Here is a 23,090-nt window from a genome sequence, read left to right as displayed (position 1 = left end):
GGACGTGCGACAGAAACGGGTATATCTGCAGGGGTTCGTGCGCGTGATCTCGTGTCCTTAAAGCAGCAACAAAATGAAGGGTCGTAACACCGCAATCTATTATACGTCCTGGCAGAAGGAAGCAGTTCAAGGCATTCGTAGGCCGTGACCAAGTCCGAATGGCGTCGTATTGCTTCGTGAACTCGTCTTCTCTATCAGCAGCTAAAAGCAACATGCGAGGACCGTCTGGGCGGCTGCGCGCTGCTACCTCGTTGGAACCGATCAGTTCAAGAGACACAGCGAGCGAATGACCAGCATCGATAAAATGAATGACGAAAAATTGCGGACGGAGAATAGAAAAGCAAGTTATCGTACCGTCGGGGTGAGAGAGAGGATCCAGTCACACGGGCCTCGGAGCCGGATCTGGACCCAGAACTACGATCGGCCAGTTCCCCGCGGAACAGACGGAACCCGGATTTTGACCCTGACGCTGCGCAAGGGGGATATTGCGACAGGATGCCAGCAGAAAACTGGCAGGTCGTGACGGATGGGCGAAGGATTGGAGCCGCTTGGCTTGCAGGTGTTCGCTCCTTGGAGAAGGAAAACACCCGCACGCAACCGAAACTGCGAAAAGAGCGCTTGAGGCAAGGAGGGACCGGAAACGGATCTCACCGGGCGTTCGGGGAGAACGTTGATCGATGGAGAAAGCAAGTCGGAGGGGAAAAGCGGGCGATGGGGAAAACGTCCGACCCGGCGGAGGAGTCAAACAGGGGGAATGGTCGATGCGGGGGAACCGCGATTGGAGTCGGTCAGAGATCTGATTCAGAAAAGCAATTTGAGCTAACAGAGACCATTGTGCGATAAGAATTGCGCCGGATATTTGAGCCGGAAAGGGACTCCGAGTTGCAGAGTGTCTGGACGTCACAGTCTGTGGTCCCTGACTCGTTTGCGGCTAGCGCGCTCCATCTGCTGTGGCATCCGTCAACTGGCTTAACAATGTGAAACACGTTGCTATCACTACGGAAGTGGCTCTCTGATTGAACGAGTGCTACGGTGGGAATCTAAATTTTAGCGCCCACCGGTGCCGGCGGGATGTCATGATGTTCTCGATCTGATCTGTTTTTGTGCGAGCTGCCCTCAGCCCGCCATCAAGAGATCTGGAACGCTCTGTAAATCACGTGATTCGGAAGGTTATCTAATCTGGGTTGACTGCCTCAGGCAAAACTTCATGTGACATCAGTAACTGGATCATCTCCCCGCATCACGCTCTAAGGCAGCCGGACAATCCGGACAGCTGCCGGTCGGAAGATATGAATTTCAAGCTGCCTGATCGTCGTTGGTAGTTCGCATGGGAACAGAAAGCAGCGGCGATCAACATGAATCGACTCTTTGGGACGAAAAGTAACGCACCAAAGCCGACGCTTGACTCGGCCATTTCAAATGTGAGTTCATTGACGATATCACGGTTCGAGAAGCAACAAGGGAACAAGTCTAACAAAGTTCTACAGGTCGACGCACGGATATCCAGCATCGACGTGAAACTGGCGGCGCTCAACTCGGAGCTCGCTACGTATCAACAACGTCTCTCCAAGATGCGGGACGGGCCCGGCAAGACAGCGCTCCGACAAAAAGCCCTCAAAGTCCTCCAAAGACGAAAACAATACGAAGCGCAGCGAGATCAGCTAGCGCAACAGTCATGGAACATGGAACAGGCTGCCATGATGCAGGACAACCTCAAGAACGTGATGACGACGGTGGATGCGATGAAGACGACGACGAAAACCCTCAAGAAACAGTACGGCAAAATTGACGTTGACCAGATCGAGCGGTTGCAGGATGAGATGGCCGATCTGATGGATATCGGGAATGAAATCAACGAGAGCATCTCCAGGGCGTACGACGTTCCCGAGGACGTCGACGAGGCAGAGCTCGACGCGGAACTCGAGGCTCTGGGTCAGGAGTCACTCCTGGATGCCCAGATCGGCGAGGATGCCACGCCGAGCTTTCTGCAGGACGAAGTCGCTCCGCCGTCGTTCATCGATGAACCACCGGAGCAGGACAAGGATAAGGTCAAGGAGGCCGCGGGCGGTGTTGGTTAATGTGGGAAATAGAGCGAGAATGTGTGGCATGGTGTCTCTACGTTTATGATGATCTCTACGAGTCCCTTTATGTCCGATCATGGATCAACTCTTTGAATCTGGGTAGGCCATCGCCAACGTTAGACATGTACGTGTTTATTGGGAGTTGTATATAATGTTACCGATGTTGTGCCTGTAACATTTGTGAGAAATTCTAAGCTCATATCAGTTCTAGCCTATGCCTTTCCAAGACCAACCAAAACAAGCAAAGCAATGTTCATCACGGTAATGGCCAACCAGATCAACGCTGCGAGCGCCGTCACTGGCCAGCTATTGCGCATCTTCACCGTCTCCATTGGCGCATCGTCGCTTCCGACAAGGCTAGCTCGGCCGCCCGCAACCTTAACAGACATGAACTTGTTCCGACTGGTGAAGTACACCAGCGGTCCGACCACGAACGGTAGAATCACGCTAAGAACGACTTGGGACGCAGTCAACGCGATGTTCAGACCTCTTCTGCCCACGGCCGCCGCAATGGCCACACTTGGAATAATGCTGATGGAACGGGTGATCAGGCGGCGCAACCATGGTCGTAGCCTCCAGTTGAGCATGCCCTCGCTCACTATCTGCCCCGATATGGTACATACGATACCTGCAGACAGTCCGGAAAGTAGCAGCGCCAGTGCAAAGATTGTCCCCGCTGCCGGGGCAATAGAGTCCGACAGGAGCTTGTGGATTCCAAAGAGATCCGCGTCTTCTGCTCCTGGGGTACCGTAGAGCGCTGCAGCGGCTACAATTAAAATAGAACTGTTCACGAACAGTGCAAATGTGAACAAGCACATTATCAGTTCTAAGATCGAGTATTTAAGACACCCTCGGATGGCGTGTACCGAGGGACGGTAGGATTGGAAATGCTCCTCATTATCCCCTTCCGCCGGGGGGTCGACATAACCCCTGGAGACGTCGTACTCCCGGAGACGCGGCTGGACCGTACCGCTACCGAGGAACAGAGAATGAGGCATTACCGTTGCGCCGAGGATACCGCAGCTTTGATAGAGGCTGAGCAAGAAAGTTAGCACGAGATTCCCAGACTCATGGCGGCATCCTGCTTACCCACTGCCCTCGACAACAGCTGAAGACGGAAGATATCCGCGGAAAACCTCACCTGCGGATTCGAACTCAAGCAAAGAGAGTTGGTAGCAAAACAGGATAACAACAGCCAAAACCAAGCCACCGACAAAGACCTCGAACATACGAAGCCCCCACATTGATCCGTGAGGACGATAGAAAACTAGCAGGAACAGGACATCAGCCAGCGTGATGACGCATCCGGCCACCAAAGGAATGCCGGCAAGCAAGTTCAACGCAATCGCGGCGCCAATCACCTAAACCAGCGGTTAAATCGAGGTCCCTCGTACGCGAACCGGCAGGGGGAGACAGTGGCGTACCTCTGCAATATCCGTGGCTATAATGGCAGACTCGCTCAAAATGTACAGGATGACATTCAGCCATCGCGGTAGATGGGCCCGACAGTTCTCCGCTAGGTTTAGGCCAGTGACGCTTCCAAGCTTGATGCACAGTGACTGCAGGAAAATGGCAAAGAGATTCGACATCAAAATTATGAAAAGGAGAGCGTATTTGCTGTTGGCACCCGCAGCAATATCGGTTGCATAATTTCCCGGATCGATATAAGCCACGGCGACCATGAAGCCCGGTCCAACAAATGAGACGAATTTAACAAATGGTCTAAGGAGGCGGGGAATGGAAAACTGGACCGTGAGTGCCCCCGCGGGATCATGATGAATTTGATCGCGCGAAGAGGCAGTCACCACCAGTTCATTCCCCGTCTCTTTTGCCGGCACCCTAGAGGTGTCACCGCGGTCACCAGAAGTTTCTCTCTCAAATACACGGTCCTCGCTTAGGCCACCGGGCAGCTGATCTCGGCCTCTCAGCTGCCTGAGGTTTACAATACCGTTAAAGTCCTCCCTGGTGGTTTCATCTGGGTTGAGCGGTGACGGATTCTGGTTCCATCCGGGGTTGTGGAAGGTGTCGTCAGTTCGGGAAGTCTGGTTCATGACGCCGCAAGGAACAAGAATATCGACCAGGTCAAGGAGCTTTACGCGCAAGAGATTGAAAAGCAGCAGTCAAGCGCCGATGTTATTTAAGTACTGTCAAATCGATTGCGAAGGCAGCAAGTAGCTTAAACTACCGAAGGAAGAAGAAGAAAGTCCCCTCCGGTCTGATCCACGTCAGAGCGGGTCGGGACTCTGGGGACAGCGGCCCGGTTTACGCCGGTTTAATCCTCGCTTGGCGGGCGACATTTCTGTGGGGTGCTGAATCCGTTGACGGCACACCGTTGACGACATGGTTCTGAATTCGGTCGGCATGAAACAGGCTCCATGAGATCACATTGAGGTAGGCTCGTCCCGCAACAAGCAGCACGCCGTGCCTTGTTACGACTAGGTTACGGTAGTAGCGTCCTGCAGCAATGGTCTAAATTTCGGTCCGCAGCGGAAACGCCAAGAAAGCGGAACCCTTCGATCTACGTCACGTGATTAAGATGAAGCACCCAGAAATCTTGGCATAACGTACGGAGTATTCGCGCCGTAATACTACGTAAGTTACCAGCTGAGACAGCCAAAACAAAGGCAAGATTCAGGGTGGGATGTCAAGGATAACAGACTGAGTTGCACACATAATCGAAAGGCATACATGACATTGACACGAGTACTACTTCTAGTAGCTTGAAGTTACACCCTCGTACTGGATTTAGTGCCAAATTTGACGTTCCCGGCCGTCTGGAGAGGTACAAGTACGAAACTCGGAGCGGAACGGATGATCGTCGGAAAAAAATAAGTGCTCTGAACGGAGTATTCCGCAAGTACGTAACTAAACGTCTCGGACGGTTTTCGGTGCTGTTTCGGTCATTGTTATCGATAAGCATCGCGCTGGCGTGCATTAGGTAAGCGTTGCCCGCAGCAACGGTAACTCCGTTGTTTAGGCTGTTTACATGGCACACGCCGATATTAAATCGACTTGGGATCCTCGCAAACGGTCGATCCTGAGGCCACTGCTGTTCCAAATTTCATCCTACGTCCATGTTTGGCTCTGCTACAACGATGGTTCTTCTTCATTGATTGTTTCAGTCTGGAATCTCTGTATTCCCTACTGTTGTGCTCCCCTGCTTCACATTGTTGATCGCTTCACGCGTACTTGCAGCAGTATCGAGAGATCGAGGTATGGGATTCAAATAGTTGCAGCAGGCATGTTTGCTGATCAACAAAAACTTAGCTCGTCTTGGACGACGGAATGGCCACATACACAGCAGCACCTCCCATATTCGACGATGTTGCCGGCCATGAGTCCCCAAAGACCTCGAGACTCCGATCGATCCTGCCGCTGCGAGGGGGACACGGGCGGAATCTTTCCGTCGACCAAGCCTTGTCCCCGCGTGGGCCGCCTCCGATGACACCGATGGGTTTCTTACCTGCAGACCATCCTCATGCACAACCCCTTGGCGAGAGAGCTCACAATAGAGTTGCCACGGGGAGACAGTCCCCGTCAGACCCGGCGAGTGGTCTGCACAAGAAAACCAAAAGCTCAGTGTCTCTCAAGACTCTAGTCTGGGACAGAGACAAGAAGGATGCCAAATCTAATTCCTCAGAAAAACATATCAAGAAACCCAAGTCTGCGGCCAGTCTGAGCGCCATATTGAAACGGTCTCAGAGAGGTCGAAAGGAAGAAGGTTCCTGTGATGACAAAGACAAGGAGAATCAAAGCCCTGCAGACTCATTGCCATCACCGATGCCATCACCAACATGGGGCCGGTTTCCTAGCCCCCTGGACGAGCCATCAGGGAAAGTGTTTGTTCCTGCTCATCGTCGAACAGTGGAAGAGGAAGTTTCCTTGTACACCCCGAGACATTACTCGCCGTCCAGGCAACGAAACTTTCATGACTACCAGCCGACACTCGCGAGGCGGCCCAACCAGAAGCCAAGGCCAAAGTCCGATTATATCTCAGCGAGCACGATGAAAGTCAAGGAAATGCTGGGACATGTCCAGCGCGTACCGTCTGACAAGCGACGCAACCACGAAGGAGACACTAACGATCACATCTCCGCGGACGATCGTGTGGACCGAGAACAAAACCGAACATCACGGGTCAAAGCTGCAGTCTCCGTTTTGAATGCCAGGGAAGCGGCAAATCAGAGCAATATGGATCGCGGTCACATTGACAGCGAATTCGAAAAACTCTTGGTACGTGACCATAGAGTACCTGGTCCCTGCGGACCGCGCTGACACAGACAGGATGCTCGGAACATCCCGCAGAACATGCGGGAAAAGATGCGATCGCTGAACACCAATATCAAGGCCGATTTCATTCAGAAGGACCGGTGCGAGAATACTGGCTCAATCTCGTCCGGTTCGAGTTTCGACAGCGCCGGCCGCCGCGGAAGGAACCTGGACGCACGAGCAACGTCGGCTCGGAATAAGGACAAGAGCTCTCGTTCTCGATCCAGAGGCCGATCGTTTATATCTTCAATATACGACGGATCTCATTCGAGAAGCCCGTCGAAGAACGATACTAGTCGCTCGCACAAGCGGCCAAAGTCTTTTGATTTTGGACGTCCGTATTCAGCTTTGCTCCCACTTGCATCCAGCTCTACGGCGTCTCTGCACACGCCAGTCCATACGGATACCGCAACGGATCCTGAGGACTTTATTCACTACCTCAAAGAGGTTCAGAAGCCAGAAATCATTGACACTGGCAAAATTCACAAGCTGCGTTTGCTCCTTAGAAATGAAACGGTCAGCTGGGTAGATACATTTATCTCTGAGGGCGGAATGGACGAAGTGATTCAGCTCCTTTACCGGATTATGAAGGTTGAGTGGAGGTGAGTAGCTCAACATTTACGGCGCTGAATGCGTTCGGCTGACTTCGGGTAGGGAGGAGCACGAAGACACGCTCCTACATGAAACATTGCTGTGCCTCAAGGCTCTCTGCACTACGTCCATGGCATTGAAACAACTCAATGTGGTGGAAGGAGAGCTCTTCCCGGCACTTTTGCGGATGCTTTTCGATGAAGAAAAGAAAGGCCCTAGCGAGTACACAACACGAGGCATCATCGTGAGCCTGCTATTCACCTTCTTGTCGACTGCTTCTCCTGAGGAGATGCCAGCGCGAGCATCGAAGATTCTGAGCTACCTTCGGGACCCTGCTCCGGCCAAAGAGCAAATTGACTTCATTGCCAACATCTATAAGTCTCGACCTTACCGGGTCTGGTGCAAAGAGATCACCAGCGTTTCCAAGGAAGTATTTTGGATCTTCCTCCATCATCTGAACGTTATCCCCCTACCGAGCGAGGATGAAACGGTTCAAGAACAGGATTACGTGAAAAAGTTTTTCCCCACCCCTCGCCCTCCAGTCCCTGCAGCGCCGTACGTTGGCGGAGTGGAATGGGACGCAACAAACTACATCGCAGCCCACTTAGATCTGATGAACGGGCTGATTGCGTGCCAGCCAACGCGTGAGCAGCGAAACGCTTTGCGGGAGGAGCTTCGAGCCTCGGGATTCGAAAAGGTCATGGGCGGCAGTTTGAGAACATGCAAGGAGAAGTTCTACGGTGCAATCCACGACTGCCTGAGAACCTGGGTCGCTGCCGCCCGAGAAGATGGGTGGCACTACGCGTATGTCCGGGAGGGGCCAGGTCCTGACTCATTGGCCAAGTCGCCGACCAAATGCCCGAACCGGATGCGTATCGCGACACCTCCAAAGCTTGATCTTCACATTGGCCTTGAGAACGAGCAGGCGTCCTAACCATCAAGGGATGCAACTGACGTCTCAAGTCCATAACCTTGATTGACGGTTTTTTTATGAATTACGTTTGTCATTCCTTCATGATGTTACGGTATGTTTTCTTCTTCTTGTGTCTTCTTTTTGCTTCTCATCTCTTGGAGTTGGGTATGAACAATCATCACGGTGTTCCGATCTGAGTTATGACTGAGATGGATACAAACGGAGAATCTCCGTCATCATGCATTACGCTTGGAATGAGATAAAGAGACGTCATCACGCTATGATGAGCCATGTTGGATGCGCATTATGAGTTGCATCTCTGCTTTCGCATTGCACGGGAAGTCTGAGCTGTTTATAGCTTCAGCGAGTTTATGAGTTCATGATGAATATGAACACGATATGAGTATATAAACTCATTTTTCCAAATCATATTTGAACAGTAATCGCTTGTGATTGGTATCACCTCGGATTTGCACGTGGTGTCGGATACTTGACCGGTTACTATCTCGGGAAGGTAAGAGGTTATCCCGGAATAAAGTAACACCGACCCGGTCAATTCCAGGAACACCTCATTCCGACTACAGCGACAAGCAGAGTCAAAAGAATCGAACGAAAAACCATGTCATTGAGTCCATCTTGTTGGCGGTGGCTGTCCACCGCAACGCGGACAACCATCCGTAACCATGCCGCGCTTCAACCAACTTCGGGAACACCTTCGTCGCCGTTCCTGAAATGCGTATGCCGGAATGCATTGCGGTCATCCTCAAAACCTGAATACAACAGCACAACACGAACAAGCGTCTTCCAATCCCCGCGAAGAACGTTCACCACCTCAAAAACGCTTTCCTCATCCTCCCCATTCCGCCTTATCTCTTCCTCGCATGAAAATAGTCCCGACTACTCCTCTCTCCCCGAAACCGCCGAAGAAGCCGCAGAAAAACAACATGTCTACTACAGTCCCTACAAGCCGAAACGCCAATGGCCGCCAGATATGTCGAAGCTCTCCCATAAGCATCAGTTTCGGCTGGAGAGGAAGTTTCGGCGAAGGGCAGCGCTGAAATATGCAAGACCGAAGTGGGTGAAGGCGACGAAATTGGTACAGTGGGGGTTGATTGGCTGTAAGTTTTACAGATCCGTCCTTTTCATGTGAAACGGAATAAAAGGACAGATTGCTGATTTGTTAATTAGTCGTCGTCGTCTATGCGGTGCTGTTCATGGAATGGCCGTTGAAAGAAGGCGAGGAAGGAAGGCAGAGGAATCCTTTCGAGAACGTATGTCATCTAAACTTTACGATTTCTGGCGATTGTTGCTGACTGAGAATATCAGTTCCGGAAAGAATTCTTCGCTACGCTGAACTCTATCTTCTCGTCCCCGACGCCGCCGGGGAGAAGGACGGAGTAACCAGTACCTACATATTCTCTGTGTATATTAGCATGGTCCCACGGTTATGCATTGCCATATATAATTAGAAGGCTATCTACCACATGAACCTATGTCTCGGCTTCTTGATTCCGGCAAAAGCTGCTTTGAAATTCAAACTGTAGAAGCTGATTATATAATCACTTTCACATGCATGCATCGGCTTTTGGACTGTTCTGATAAGGCCGTGAATGTGATCGCCCGGGACGGAACAACGTTGATACGATGAACCTCGGCTTGCGGCGGTCATTTGAACAATGATTTAATTGTCGGTTGTCTGGGGTTGAAAGTTGCTTCTTCAACTATTCTTGATTCTAGGATTGTTTTCTTTGGCATATCCAGTTCACAAAATACACCATGTCGCAGGGTAAGTTGCCGCAAGCTGTTATACTGTGTAAAGAAAGCTCTTTCTAACACTGACATCTAGCAGCTCGGCAGCGTCTCTCCCAAGTCTCCTCCCACCTCACTGGCAAGCCCCAGACCGGCCGCAGTGCCATCACAGAGAAGCATCCCGATGATATCGTTGTGACTGCTGCGGTGCGCACGCCCATCACCCGCGGTGGTAAGGGTGGCTTCAAGGACACCGCCGCGGCGGACCTGCTGGCGGGTGTCTTCCAGGGCTTGATCCAGCGCAGCGGGATCGACCCTAAGCTGGTCGAGGATATTGCCGTCGGCTCCGTGCTCCCGCCCGGCGGTGGTGCGACGGAGTTCCGCGCTGCTGCCCTGGTTGCGGGTTTCCCGGAGTCGACTGCCGTGCGGGCGCTGAACCGTCAGTGCTCGAGCGGGTTGCAGGCAGTGGTGGATATTGCGAATGCTATTCGGACGGGGATGATTGAGATTGGTGTTGGTGCTGGTGTTGAGAGCATGAGTTTGCAATATGGGTATGTTCACTTCCTCCCCTTTGAGTAAGAGAGTGATACTGATAGGCGGCCTAGCCCCGGTGCCGTCACCGAATTCTCCGACCTCCTGAACAACCACATGCAAGCCGCCAACTGCAAAGTCCCCATGGGCGTTCTGTCTGAACAAATGGCCCAGGACTACAAGATCACTCGCCGCGAACAGGACGAATTCGCCGCTGCATCCTACCAAAAGGCCGCCAAGGCCGCAAAGGAAGGCCTCTTCCGCGAAGAAATCCACCCCTTGCAAGTCCAATGGACCGACCCCAAGACCGAGGAAACCAAGACCATCACCGTCTCCGCCGATGACGGCATCCGTGACGGCGTCACGGTCGAATCCCTCAGCAAGATCCGTCCCGCCTTCGCCAAGGACGGCTCCATCCACGCGGGTAACGCCTCCCAAGTCTCGGACGGCGCCGCCGCCGTTCTCCTCATGAAACGCAGCACCGCGGAGCGCCTGGGTCTGGCAAACAAGATCCTGGGTAAATTCGTCGCGGCGAGCGTCGTCGGCGTCCCGCCCTTGCTCATGGGTATCGGCCCTTGGAAGGCCATCCCGCTGGCCCTGGAAAAGGCCGGGCTCAGCGGCGTTCAGGATGTGGATATCTTTGAGATCAACGAGGCTTTCGCCTCGCAGTGCCTCTGGTGCGCAAAGCAGCTGAACATCCCCTTTGAGAAGATCAACCCCAAGGGTGGCGCCATCGCGATCGGTCATCCACTGGGCTGCACGGGCGCCAGACAGGTTAGTACCTTGTTTACCGAGCTGCGGCGGACGGGGAAGAAGGTTGGCGTGACGAGTATGTGTGTTGGCACTGGTATGGGTATGGCGGCCGTTTGGGTTGCCGAGTAAAATATTTTCCATAACATTCGTCTTTTTCTCCTGTATATTTACATTTACGCCGCACAAATGTTCTTATGGTTTCATGGGGCAAAATCATCACAAGTCAATGCATGTTGTTCGAACTACCCTAATTATGGCCTTGTATAAGAATTAAGCCAGCCCAGGATTGATATAGGAATGAATTACAAAAGCCCTAAAAAAAAAAAAAAAAAAAAAAAAAAAAAAAAATTAACCCATGGATTCAATCAATCTTCAGTTCCTCCCAACAGTGGCAATCGCGCAGATGCTACATTGCACCCCCAATCCCGCCCCGTAGAAGAAAGGCTAACACCACTCAAAACCCGCGGCCCAATGACAATCCCATGCCCCTGGAAATCAACAGGTATAGATGATTTATGCAAAGTAACTCTTCCAAAGGACTCCAGCTAGGTCTTCTAATTGATCGGGTGTGAATGCCTATGTAACTCCGTCAGCAAAAGAACCGTGCCGTACAAGAGAGAGAGGGGTTACCTTTTGATCAATATGCCATGTATCTTGCCGTGTCTTCTTAAACTCACTGATGATCGACTTGACGCTCTGCCCAACGACGCCTGGGTCATTGGCGGCCTTGGTGCTGAGTGTCGTCAGGGCATCGGGCATCCAGTGCGGCGGCGGGCTGGCGTAAGGGAAGGCCTGGACGAGCGCACCCAAACCGAGCACCGCGGAGTGCCGCAGAATGATGAGACGCGTGTGTTCGGGAGTAGGCGTGCTCGTGCGGCTCGATGGTGCGGACAAGGCCGATCGGCCCAGAATGCTCTGCCGTCGAGGCCGTTTCGGAAGCGGGTTCTCGATCAGTGTTCGGGTGAACCGCTCCTGCAGTTTCTGAACCACTGCGTCGCGTAGCTTCACCGGCGAGCATCGGATCATCCCGGACAGCGTTGTCGATGCGCCGACCCGCACCTCGTGCTGCGAATCCTGCAGCATGTTGGCGATGCAATCGAAGAGCTTGTCGCGATCACTCTCCGACAGGAGGAAAAGACGCCGGAAATACACGATCTGAATGTTGATCATCACCCGCAGCCGCTGATGCCACGACGGTGACGTCTGCCCGATTCGGATCAGCGTCTCGATGAACGGCGACTGCTCCTCCGCAGGGTATGGGATGTTCGGCAGGTGCCGGAACACGTGGTATGCCAAGGATTGCAGCTCAGGGTCCTCTTTGACGTCCATCATATGCAGCAGCTCCTCCGTAAAGACATCACCAAAGAACGGCACCAGCTGCGTGCACTCGTGTGACGACAATGTCGAGTCCAGCCACAACAGCACCGTCTTGCTTCCCGACGTGTACGACGACGGCGACTGCTGCCCCGGCGTCCGCTCCTCCCGCCACCGCCGGATCTTCTCAAAGGCACCCATAATCAGCTGCGAGAACTCTTCCGACGGCGCGTACGGGAACGTCCCGATGGACGAATGTGCCTTTTGCGTCTGCACAAGGCTGTCCACGTTCGGGTACGACTCGTGATATCGAGTCCGGTAGATGGAACCCAACGTGTGACCCATGGCCTCCCGCACGCCCTTGTAAGGATGGTCCAGGTGTGCCAAAAAGTCCTCCACGATGGGCTTCTCCAGCTGGAAATGCCAGCCAGTATCAATGATGCACTGGTGCAGCAGATTGATCTTGGAGCTTTCCTTGAATGCGGCATTCGTCGACATGTCCAGCCGGAAACTGGCCAGCCAGTCAACCAGCGGCCAGGCACGTCGCGGATCCCGACATTGCAAGACCATGTGCAGGAACGTCGTCCAGTAGCCAGAATTTTCCGGCGTCAACCCGTCCCCCAGGATCTTCCGGATCATTGGGAAGGCATATTCCCAGACCAGCTTCCTCTTCTCCACATCCGTGTCCATCACAGATGCGATCAAAGCTCCGAGGATCTCTGCCGTAGCCCGATGTTGATGTTTATCGCTTCCGTCCTCAAACACCCGCGCAATCTCCTCCTTGATCTCATCAAACGTCGCCGCTGTAAGCTCATCCCGGAACATGAGCTCAAAGACATACAGCAGCATCATCGCGCAAGGCATCCGGAACTTGTCAGAGGAGGCATCCCGCGGTTCCTGCTTCAGGTAGTCGAAGAACTTGGCGAACCACTGTCGGTCGAAGAGCCTGCCCATGTGGCTGCGGACTTTCCACTCCACCTCGTCATACTCAATATCCCTTTTGATATTTGCCTTGTAAGCCGGGAACTTCTCAGGCCAGACCAGCCAGCCGGGGAAGTCGTGGTCGACGTAGTACTCGGCCTCAGGCTTGGAGAAGGCCGACAGAAACTTCTCCGTCCATCCCTTCTCGTCACGCTGGGCAGCAACTTGGATCCGCGCAGGGAAGTGCTGCTTTGCGAGAATGTAATTTTCGTAGCTGTGGCTGCAGATAGCCCGCACGTCGATCATCGTGAACAGAGCAATGAGCGCTTGTGAATACATGCCGCGAAGACCAGGGTGATCGTCAATGGAGCCCAGCGTCACGAGATCAATCAGGTTTTCACTGGCAATGTAGTCAAATCGCAGGCCCATGCTCACAACGATTGTGGCGGCTCGGCTGGCAATCTTCCAATGCGATGTCCGAGCAATTTCTACCAGATCGTTGGATAGCTCTGCCTTCTTCTTCTCAATGTGAATGCGCTTCTGATTGATGGCGTTGCGCTTCTGTTCTATTCGCTCTTCCAGATCTTCGTCCGGCGCAATGCTGTTGACGACATCTTGGTCAAGCACTGCTAGTCTCTCCATGGGCCGTCCGTAGTCCATGACCTGGAAGATAGCTCCCGAACACAACTTTTGAACAGACGGCTTATCGACATTGTTTGCATCGATGAACGTCTTGATCAGGGTTGGAGTGTACTTCCAATGCCGTCCGACAGTCTTGGCGAGACTGCCATACAAAAGGGAATACAGCCCACCCTTAATTCTGGCGTGATCATTTTCTTTCACTGCCTTTTGCAGGGCCTTCAGCAGCGGAGGGATCACCAGCAGTCGCGAGCCCCAGACCGCCTTCAGAGCTGACTCGCCGGCGCTCTGAGCAGTCCGGCGGATGTCGGTATACAGGGAGACGCATGACTCGGCCAGGTCCAAAAAGAGAATTTCATCCAGTTTCGATCTGGGGCGTGGCGCTGCATTATGCCTTGCTCGCTGGAGATGGTAGACATTCGCTCGACGCACGAGAAGCGGACGCGGATAGTCCTTGCGCACACCGCTGACTTTGTACGGGTGAATATCGGCGGCGAGAAGGCGGGTCACCCGATCCAAAACGTGGGCAGACCGCTCAAAACCGACGTCAATGAACCATGACCGGAAGGCTGTGTACAAGGCGTTGAAGCACGGCACATCGTCCTCCTGGTTTTCCGTAAGGAAGCGATGCACACGGTGCAGCACCACCCCCGCCCGCTCTCTGATAGCATGGATAGTATGATACAGAGGATCGGACTCGTCTAGCGGATACCCAGTAGGATAGGTAAACGTTTGCTTGATCGTTCCTTCATCGGAACTATCCAATACAGCATCCGGATCATCTCTAGAGTCCGCGACATCGTTGGATGGGTTTATGCCGTCAATCTCGGCCAAGTTCAGATTCTGGCCGGCCTTCGACGCCTGCTTCGGGTCAAACAGCACAGAAATGCCCGAGAGGACGAGCCTGAGGAGGACCAGTCTCCGATTTACTTCGTCTGACCATTCCTTGCCGCTGCCGTCCCTCTTGACACTGGACGTGCCGTCGGTCAGGGCGAAAAGCTGATCAATGGCAGACTCGGCTTGGGACTTGAAAAGCTCCACAGCGAATTCAAGTTCCTCCCGATTTGGCACGTGCCACTTGATGTTGAGTTTACGAGGATCCGGACGATAGCCCCAATGTTCGATCTTGATTCCATCTTTGACATCCTCCTCCTCGAAGAGCGCGCTATCGAGGGTGTATGTGACAGTGAGATTGAGAAGGAGGTGATGGATAAAGTTCGAGACGTGGATCGTTGGGATTCCCTTGCACTTCTCCTGCATGTAGTTGGCGATATCCAGCAGCTCCTGCTTGTGGTCCAGCACGGCGTCGCCGACATGTACAACGCACATGCTCAGCATGCTGACGTTCCAGACAAGAGCCCGGTCACGCGGCAGAACCTCCGTGCCCGTGGTCCTGGTGGACGCCGCGCCGTTCTCGTCGATCTCTGTGCGGATCGCCTGGACCAAAAGCGGGACGAAGCGCTTCAGAGCCTTCTTAGGGTTGACCTTGCAGACTGCATTGCAAATGAATGCCATTGCATCTCGTGCCTGATGAATGACATGGTTGGAGACGAAATCAACAATCTTCTGCAAGGCCAGGTCGTAGAGCTCCGGCGATAGAGAAGCAAGCAAGGGCGTCAACGTCGCCGGTAGGGTGTTGACGACGGTTTCCTCAGGAGATCCGCTCCGGAGTCGTGAAACGTCCGGGAGGTTCTCCAACAGCGTAAAGACACGACCGAGGAAGGACATCAAGAACTCCCCAAAGTTGGTGGTTGACGACCGTAGGATCATCTCCTCGGCTTCATCGCTGAGATCGGTGTCATAACGCAGCTGGACATTAGAGCCCTCCGCTTCCATTCTTTCCATTTCGCCCGAGACCCATTGCATGGCGAGCATGTCGCAGTTCACATCGTCTCGACCCTTGGTCAGGTCCTCGAGAGGGATATTGTAGCAAACGGCTTGAATAAAGGAGAGTGCATGAAGGGACTTTTCGAGATCGTTGGGGTCAATGCCCGGCAAAGCAAGCGCCAGCAGCGTGGTGATGTGGCAGCGGTAGCCTTTTGTGCGGATCATGATCCGGGCGAGAACCTGGAGAGATCGGAGAGAGGACGTTGTCCGGTGGACTTCCACCAAGCCCTGCATGGAGGGATAGATCCGCTGTAATGCGCCCGGCAGGATGAGGTGCGGCTCGAGATAAGCTAGGCTCTGCAGCGTAGAGAGTGAAAAGTTCATCGCTGTGCCGCTTTTCGCATAGATGCCCATGAAGATTACATCCCGCAGGCAGAGCACAAACCGCTTCTTGAGGGCATCATTGAGCCGGCGCTCCGGCGGCACTTCCATTTCACCATTGTGCTCGCGGTTCCACCGCATTACGAAAAAGTCCGCCAGGTAGTAGACCAGCTGCGCCAGGGTCTTGGTCCAGTTACCCGCATTGGACGGATGGAAGAACGTCTCTACCGCCTGGATCAGGCCCTCGAGCTGGGATAGAATAGAATCTTCCTTCTCCAAACATGCAGGGGACAGAGACATGACAATCCAGCGAGCGATATGATGAGCTACGGGGTGCTTGCGCGAGTCACGGTCTAGCATGATACCTAAACCGGAGGAAATATCGACCAATGCGCTGTATGGCGACGTCGATTGGCCGACCGGGATTTCGAGCAAACGAAGAATGGCCGTAAATACCAAGGCAGATTGCTCCTTGGTGAAGATGCCATACTCCGAGAATGGGATATAGGAGGCAGGCAGTGAATCTCGCGCAAATCTAGAGAGCAAGTCCAGAAAATTCATATCCATCGTCCTGGATCGATTGACCAGAGACCACAGATGGAAGAGTGTAGGCATATATGTCTGGGGGCGGAGGTCCTCCCTCGATTCCGGCGCCGGGGCCGTGGGGAGGAGCAAGTTCAGCAACCCGACGACGACGAAAGCGCCTTCGGCGAACGACGTCGTGAAGTGCGGCAGAAACTCTTCTAGCATGTCCGGAAGCGCACATGGATCAAAGTACAGCTGGGCAAAGGAGCACATTTTCGTCAGAGTCTTGACGTTGCGCTTCATGTTTGTCGAGTGTACCAGCCCGGATTCCGTGGGCAATACGAAGGTCTTTAACTCTTCGAACAACGGCCTCCAGTCAAGAATTAGGTCTTTTATTGGTCGGAGGTAGTGCTTCCGTCTGCAAAGTGGTCAGTACAGAAAGATAAACGCAAATAACGGGAAAGGCAGTATGTACTTGGTTAACATCATGAACATGCTGGCGAACCTCTCCGAGGCATTCGGATCGATCCCCGGAGCCAGGGAAAGCTCATAGTACAGCTTCACCAACTTAATGCGATCCTCGCGCGAGGGATCGAACTTTAGCGACAGCCATCCCCGGAGCTCGCGGGTCCAGTGAACCGCACCGGGGACGAAGTCGCCCGCCTTGATGGCAATGTACAGGCATTTTAAAATCTCTTGGAGATTCTGTTGCCTCTCACTGTCCTCCTCGATTTCATATGGCAGGTACTCAAAGTACGGATAGGTTCGCGGTCGAACACGAGCCTTTTGCACTTTATTTACGACGTCTGGATCGACGCCGTTGATCCCCGGAGGCTCGCCTCCGGGCGACGTGGCTCGGGAGATATCGGCTGCATTCTGAAAGTTATCCGACGTCAGAATATTCGACGTTAATCGCTGCGGTTGGTTATGCATGGTTCAAAGTCTATCCGAGGGGTAAAAGTTCAAGACGTCGGGATGCGAGGTCGTCGAAAAGCGAGCTCTGGAGCAACGCATCCAGGGGCAATGCGGGATGAGGGGAATGGGCCCGTGACCAGCTTCATGCACCACAGCACTGCCTAAAAGTCACGAGCTGGGATGGCAATGAGCCAGCACCTGTTGTTCCGATGGCTTCCTTAACCGAACTGGCATCGGCGTGGAGATCGAAGCAGAGATGCTCGTCCGTTCCACGACGTGCCGCGGGACACGCGCGTCTTCGTTAGCGTGTCGATTCTGGGATGAATTTCAGACGAATCGAGAGAAATCCTGCGCAGGGTTCACGATAATTCTCTGCGGAAGTCGACGGAGAACATGTGCTGAAGGCGCAGAAGGGTAGCGACGCTTCTGCTTTTCGTTGGTCAGCCTGGAGTTGTCATTTTCCCGAAGCTTGATGATGACATAATGGCGGAGTCACGAACCCGCGTCGAGGCGGCTTCCTCGACAGAGCTTTTACGAAAGCTGATGAGCACCGCAAACACAGAGAATCGGCGACACCGCACTGCAAGACAGAGAAGTGAAACTACAGAGTGTTGGGCCGGAGCAATGCTAACAGAGGGTTGTGTTTTGCTTCAGGCGGGAGTGATCCAAACGACCTTGGGACACAGCGGGCCACTCAAGCTGACCCGATCCGGTTTAGCGTCGTGTAGGCAGATGGAGGTAGTACGCAAGCAACAAGCGGGCAGGAGTAGATTATATCATCTGATTTAGTATTATACTGTTGGATAATAATACATCAGGAGTGCTAAGCAGGAGGGAGGAAGGATCCAAATAGAGCCGCCTGAACCAGACCGTAGAGAGCCATGCTTTGGACTACGCGCGGGAAGATGCGTCTGCTGCGGGATGCGAGAGATTCGATGCCCAGCGATGCCACATACCAGTACCAGAGTGGGTAGCCAGATGATATGCGGTTAATGGTTTGCACGTGGTATGTGGTCAAAGCTAGGAATGCAAGGAGAGCCTGTGGAATGGCTATGCGCGTCAAAAGTGCCCGACGAACGGGATCGGGCGGTTTCATGCCCAAGCGATGTTGAAAAGCGAAGAGGGATGAGGCAGCGAGAAGACCCAACATGGGGGCCGCGAGCAGGAACAAGGGTAGATTGGACAAGGTCCAGTACCTCAAGAAACCAACATTCCTGCGACGAATTAGCAATCACAATCCCACAGTCCTCAACCCCAGACCATGGCCCGACGAACCAATAGTGCGACTGCACCCAGTTGTAGATGCTGGGAACCAACTGCCTACACCAGGGGCGCGGTGGATCGGTCGCGGTGCAGTACGAGAGATAGCCGACAAACTGCGCGCCAACCATTGCTACCGCGATGATGCCGCCCCCGAGCCCGATAAAGAGCATCCGCCGCAAGAGACCTACGGAGAGGCCGCGCGAGAGCCACTCCATTCCGGCCTCCATTGCATCGTACGCAAACAGACATCCGCTCAGAATGCCGTTGCTACGAATGAGCGTGGCCACCGCGAATGCGATGCCCGCTGCCACCCAGCAGGCATCGCGGCGGACCAAATAACCCGCATGGTCGGCCCGAAGAGCGATTGAATAGAGATACAGACCCAGGAAGTGGACGCAGGCAAACACCGACTCACTATATGGGGCCGACAGAAACGCGCCGGCAGGCGACATGACGTGCAATGCCGCGGAAATGAGACACCACGTGCGCTGCGAGGCGGTTTCGCTACCCAGCACCGCTCCGGACAACATCCACAGAAGGAACACGGAAAGGGCATGGCTCACGTGGGAAACGGCCACCCCGGTCACCGCAAGTTCCGCAAAGTGGCGTGCCGTGGTGACCGCTACGCTCCGCCATTGTAGTCATCAGTTGCTTTGCCCATGCCCACGGGTGACCGCGATTCATACCGGACGCCAACCACCTCAAGAGGGAGGAGTACGTATAAGAGAATGCCCATTCCTGCTCAAAGACGTAGCCGCGCTGGGCCGCCTGCAGGAAGTAAATGGAATCCCATCGGATGAACTTGGAAATCGCCGGAACCGCATGGCTCCCGGCCAGCAAGGTGGTCGAGGTATCATATCCGGGAGCCGGACAGCCGAGGACCACGAGGGCCACGAGGCATTTCCAACTGGCATAGAACAGGGCTAGACTGCGGACCGGCCGTTCTCGAAAACACCGCGTCCAGCTCGACCAGCGACCAGAGCTCGGGCTATCGGCGCCGGCCATGGTGAGGACCGACATGTAATAATCGCCGGCAGAGGAGCTTCAGCAGCCGGGTCGAGCTTCTTTCGGCATTCGGATCTTGGCCGTTTCCACCCCAGCCTTGGCGGACCGAGTTGGGAGGATCTGTTTCTCAAACGGGTACGAGAGGTTCTGGAAAAAGGAAATACAACAATTCAACGGATTCTTTCCGTACGGTCCGATTGCTCTGTCTGTCCTCCCTCGGAGCGACTGATCTCCCGGTTCATCAAGCTCCTTCCCAAGGCTGACAGCCGTGGACCGAATTACGACGAAATTACCATTTTTGGTCTAGCGCATCTGACACACCGCAGCCAATAGGAGCGGCGGCGGACCGAGCAGCTTCCGAGGGCCCGTCGTCGATGGTACCGAGGATCCGAATCCGAGGCAGAGTTGATCGACTCAATCAAGGGAGGATCAGCGGCGCTAGACCGGATCGAGTTCGGCCGGGCACACCTCGCGAGGATTACGAGCCCATACCGAAGCTTGTCTAGTGGTTTCCTTACCCTAGGCGTCCTCCGTACGATGCAAAAACGGCTGGGAAAATGCGCCGATGAGCGCATCAGATTTCCTCGGCCAATGCAGTGCTCTGTACGAGGATGCTTTGTTTAGGCCATGGATTGCGGACTGGAATTGCCAGCAGTTGACATCATGACCTGGCAACGTGGTCGATTCCGCCGCTCTGGTACCCCCGTATCAACCCGTCGTCCATTTCCAGTCGATGACAGGTGTTCGCCTCTCGTATTCCCTATCCAGGCAATGCAAACGCCAAGCTTTTTATGCTTTCGGAGCCGCACCAGTGTCTCTCGCCTCCTTTGCAGGGCGTCAGAGCTGGCGTTCTTGGGCACCCGGGCCGTGGCTTGGCCTCGCAGAGCACATTCCTTCTTCCCCGTACAGTACAGTTACAGGTACAGGTACAGAACGGTATGTATTCGTCACATGCAGAATACCTACGGTCCGTCGAGAGATACACCTATGGAAGGGAACAGAACTGCAAACGTATCGGCTCGGCTTCGGATCGGCACTGAGCTCTTTCCTCTCCATCGGCGTCGCGGGGTGGATCCTGCCTTGCCCGTCCAAAATGACTCTCCTGCAAATCAGGAAGGTGCGATCGTCCGCGATGCTCCGGGGTGGGACTCAGCCAGGTTGTTTTTTTAGGTGTCATGAGGCAAGGGCGGTCCAATCCAAGCTTAATCCAGTACAGAGTAGAAAAAGTGCAGAAACAGGCAGCTGCGAACCTCGTGCCTTCCCCAAGTTTCTCTCTCCTGCTTGTTCCGCTTAATAAGGACCGGCGGGTGTTTATATAATCCGCACATCGCTGTCATCGTGCCGTCATCCCGGCTCCTTTGCGGGTGAATCTCGGCTTGGCGACTCGCTTGAGGTACGTCATAGATCAGGATTCAAGTCCAGGGGGGGCCCCAGAGGGGTGTGTACACCCAAAAGGCTGGATAAACTCTGTTATTTATAGTTGGGATTGCTGACTGGCACAGGCAGCACAATAAATTCGCGCGGGTTCACTTCCTTACTTGTAATCAATCGAATCGATACGCAATGCGACTGTGGCGGAGTATGGCATACTATCGATAGTTGGACCGCATAGAATTTGGATATCTTATTCCATGTCACCGACATCATTGTTGAGTCTGGGGTATACGGCGGACGCCGCCGCACATCGACAAGAACTACAATCGAGCGATGCCCCCGCGGCGCAAACAGTGCTGGGATCCCTGGTGCGGCTTCCATCCATTCCACCCTTCAATCTCTGCGCGCCCTCCACCACGTCCACAACGACGACAACGACGACGACGGAGGCTGCGCCACGAAAGGACGGTGTCCAGAACCAGACCTCGCTGACAGTGCCGCCCGCGACGTCCAACCAGGGCAGCATCTATTCGTCCAGCGACGAGGAGGATGAGAGCAAGACAAAGATGGCGCAACAGGGCCGTCTGCCCAAGCGGTCATCCCGCCCGAAAACGACATATCAGATTGCCCACCCGGTGATCCACCATCGCCGTTTGCGGCTGCGACCGCAGCTGCTGTTCCAATTGCAGCAATTCGGACAGACGTCGCGGCCAGTGCCGATCTACGACGTGCTGCCGGCAGCCACAGTGCCGCGACTGGCGCGCAAGTTCCCGCGGCTGTTCGAGGCCGTCAAGGGCTTTGGCCCAACGGATGTGCTAGTTGTGACGAGCGACATGTACGAGCCGCCGGCGCTGGGGGAGGATGACCGAAGCATCTCATCCAACGACTCACATGCGGAGCATCGCGAGGTTGTGGCGACGATCTGTCAGCATGCCAAGGATGATGGCCAGGGCCGGCGCCCGGTGGACATTTACATCCATTCCGGTGGAAGGTGGGAGGGCCGGCAATTACCCAATGGTTCGTACGAGTTTGTGTCACAAGGGGAGAACCAGCAAAAGGTGCGCTGGGTGGTACGCGACAAGGCGAACCGACGAGCATCAACCTCGTCCAGCCTGGGGTCGGCATCGGGAGAGAGGTCGTCGACGACCAAGCGGTTCACCTTCAGCGTGATCAACCCAAACACGCGGCGGCATCCGGTCCTCGCATCTCTAACGTCAAGTAACATCGAAGTGTTCGACCACTATACCATTCCCTCGGAGTCGGGATCACCAGAGGAAGCTGGCCAGCAAACGGCCACCACGGACGAGCAGCAGCGAACGCTGATCGTCATGACTGGGGTATGGGTCGCGCTCGCCGAGGGCTGGTCCAGGACGTTCTGGCACCACGAGACGCATCCTGCTGCCGACGGGACTGCTGGGCCGCAGCAGCGCCGGTCAATGACCGTCCTCTTCTCCAAGGAGGAATCATCATCCACGGCGCACCCGGCAGCCAGTCCAGCACCGGCGAGCGCGCCGGCCTCGCGCTCGGGGACGACCACAGCCCGCTCCATGTCACCGTCATCACCGCCGCCGGAAATTCGAGAGTCTGAAGAGAAAAACGGCACGCGGGCGTTGCCGCAGTCTTCGAAACGGAGTAAATCGCGCTGGCGACGAATAAGTTCGATGTTCGGGAAGCACCGTTGAATCTCAGTTTGTTTCTTCCTCCTTTTTTTTTTTTCGGTTTCGAGCATGAGTTACGAATGATGACGGCGAGGTTGATTGTCGGTTTCTTTGAATGCTCGGGGAAGACGTTGAAGGGTTGGAGTTTTTGGGTTTTGGGCATCGCATTGCATCTCCCTTCTCAAAGGTTCAAATCTGATCTAGATTGGGAGTCTGGAGTTGTTCTGATCTACTACTACCTATGTACAGTATCTGACTGAACGAGACGCATCAATACAAACCATGCCACAATACACACACACATATATATTATAGAAACACACCTGGTATCCACCGGAAAACCAAACCAGACCGGAAAGAAAGAAAAAAAAAAAAAAATAA

General features: G+C 54.1%; 11 protein-coding genes across 11 annotated transcripts; 8 read left to right on the top strand and 3 right to left on the bottom strand.

Moving 5' to 3' along the window:
• Positions 1-73: 73 nt before the first annotated feature.
• On the top strand, positions 74-843 carry VTN49DRAFT_621 (uncharacterized protein; the record flags this gene model as incomplete). The annotated part of the gene is made up of 2 exons (XM_069414353.1): positions 74-137; positions 380-843. 2 exons carry the CDS (start codon positions 74-76, stop codon positions 841-843), a joined length of 528 nt encoding a protein of 175 aa, XP_069270981.1.
• Positions 844-1,355: 512 nt separating this feature from the next.
• Positions 1,356-2,078, top strand: VTN49DRAFT_620 (uncharacterized protein; the record flags this gene model as incomplete). Its single annotated transcript, XM_069414342.1, has 2 exons — positions 1,356-1,421; positions 1,488-2,078. 2 exons carry the CDS (start codon positions 1,356-1,358, stop codon positions 2,076-2,078), a joined length of 657 nt encoding a protein of 218 aa, XP_069270980.1.
• A 215-nt stretch (positions 2,079-2,293) lies between these two features.
• VTN49DRAFT_619 (uncharacterized protein) lies at positions 2,294-4,132 on the bottom strand (the record flags this gene model as incomplete). Its single annotated transcript, XM_069414330.1, has 3 exons — positions 2,294-3,116; positions 3,171-3,442; positions 3,506-4,132. The coding sequence occupies 3 exons, from the start codon at positions 4,130-4,132 to the stop codon at positions 2,294-2,296; spliced, it is 1,722 nt and encodes a 573-aa protein (XP_069270979.1).
• Positions 4,133-5,366: 1,234 nt separating this feature from the next.
• Positions 5,367-7,875, top strand: VTN49DRAFT_618 (uncharacterized protein; the record flags this gene model as incomplete). The annotated part of the gene is made up of 3 exons (XM_069414319.1): positions 5,367-6,314; positions 6,366-6,952; positions 7,005-7,875. The coding sequence occupies 3 exons, from the start codon at positions 5,367-5,369 to the stop codon at positions 7,873-7,875; spliced, it is 2,406 nt and encodes an 801-aa protein (XP_069270978.1).
• Positions 7,876-8,473: 598 nt separating this feature from the next.
• VTN49DRAFT_617 (uncharacterized protein) lies at positions 8,474-9,255 on the top strand (the record flags this gene model as incomplete). Its single annotated transcript, XM_069414308.1, has 3 exons — positions 8,474-8,972; positions 9,043-9,125; positions 9,181-9,255. The coding sequence occupies 3 exons, from the start codon at positions 8,474-8,476 to the stop codon at positions 9,253-9,255; spliced, it is 657 nt and encodes a 218-aa protein (XP_069270977.1).
• A 375-nt stretch (positions 9,256-9,630) lies between these two features.
• Positions 9,631-11,016, top strand: VTN49DRAFT_616 (uncharacterized protein; the record flags this gene model as incomplete). Its single annotated transcript, XM_069414297.1, has 3 exons — positions 9,631-9,640; positions 9,701-10,154; positions 10,209-11,016. 3 exons carry the CDS (start codon positions 9,631-9,633, stop codon positions 11,014-11,016), a joined length of 1,272 nt encoding a protein of 423 aa, XP_069270976.1.
• A 384-nt stretch (positions 11,017-11,400) lies between these two features.
• On the bottom strand, positions 11,401-17,427 carry VTN49DRAFT_615 (uncharacterized protein; the record flags this gene model as incomplete). The annotated part of the gene is made up of 3 exons (XM_069414286.1): positions 11,401-11,463; positions 11,518-16,912; positions 16,970-17,427. The coding sequence occupies 3 exons, from the start codon at positions 17,425-17,427 to the stop codon at positions 11,401-11,403; spliced, it is 5,916 nt and encodes a 1,971-aa protein (XP_069270975.1).
• An 805-nt stretch (positions 17,428-18,232) lies between these two features.
• VTN49DRAFT_614 (uncharacterized protein) lies at positions 18,233-19,677 on the bottom strand (the record flags this gene model as incomplete). The annotated part of the gene is made up of 3 exons (XM_069414275.1): positions 18,233-18,623; positions 18,685-19,294; positions 19,359-19,677. 3 exons carry the CDS (start codon positions 19,675-19,677, stop codon positions 18,233-18,235), a joined length of 1,320 nt encoding a protein of 439 aa, XP_069270974.1.
• Positions 19,678-20,664: 987 nt separating this feature from the next.
• On the top strand, positions 20,665-21,276 carry VTN49DRAFT_613 (uncharacterized protein; the record flags this gene model as incomplete). Its single annotated transcript, XM_069414264.1, has 3 exons — positions 20,665-20,794; positions 21,100-21,115; positions 21,180-21,276. The coding sequence occupies 3 exons, from the start codon at positions 20,665-20,667 to the stop codon at positions 21,274-21,276; spliced, it is 243 nt and encodes an 80-aa protein (XP_069270973.1).
• Positions 21,277-21,308: 32 nt separating this feature from the next.
• VTN49DRAFT_612 (uncharacterized protein) lies at positions 21,309-22,733 on the top strand (the record flags this gene model as incomplete). Its single annotated transcript, XM_069414253.1, has 1 exon — positions 21,309-22,733. One exon carries the CDS (start codon positions 21,309-21,311, stop codon positions 22,731-22,733), a length of 1,425 nt encoding a protein of 474 aa, XP_069270972.1.
• A 59-nt stretch (positions 22,734-22,792) lies between these two features.
• Positions 22,793-23,090, top strand: VTN49DRAFT_611 (uncharacterized protein; the record flags this gene model as incomplete). The annotated part of the gene is made up of 2 exons (XM_069414242.1): positions 22,793-22,957; positions 23,025-23,090. 2 exons carry the CDS (start codon positions 22,793-22,795, stop codon positions 23,088-23,090), a joined length of 231 nt encoding a protein of 76 aa, XP_069270971.1.

The sequence above is a fragment of the Thermomyces lanuginosus genome (assembly GCF_041956635.1).
Source record: "Thermomyces lanuginosus strain ATCC 200065 unplaced genomic scaffold VTN49scaffold_19, whole genome shotgun sequence".
Classification (NCBI taxonomy): domain Eukaryota; kingdom Fungi; phylum Ascomycota; class Eurotiomycetes; order Eurotiales; family Trichocomaceae; genus Thermomyces; species Thermomyces lanuginosus.
Note: the sequence above shows the minus strand (reverse complement) of the source record. Positions and strands in the feature narration are given on the sequence as shown.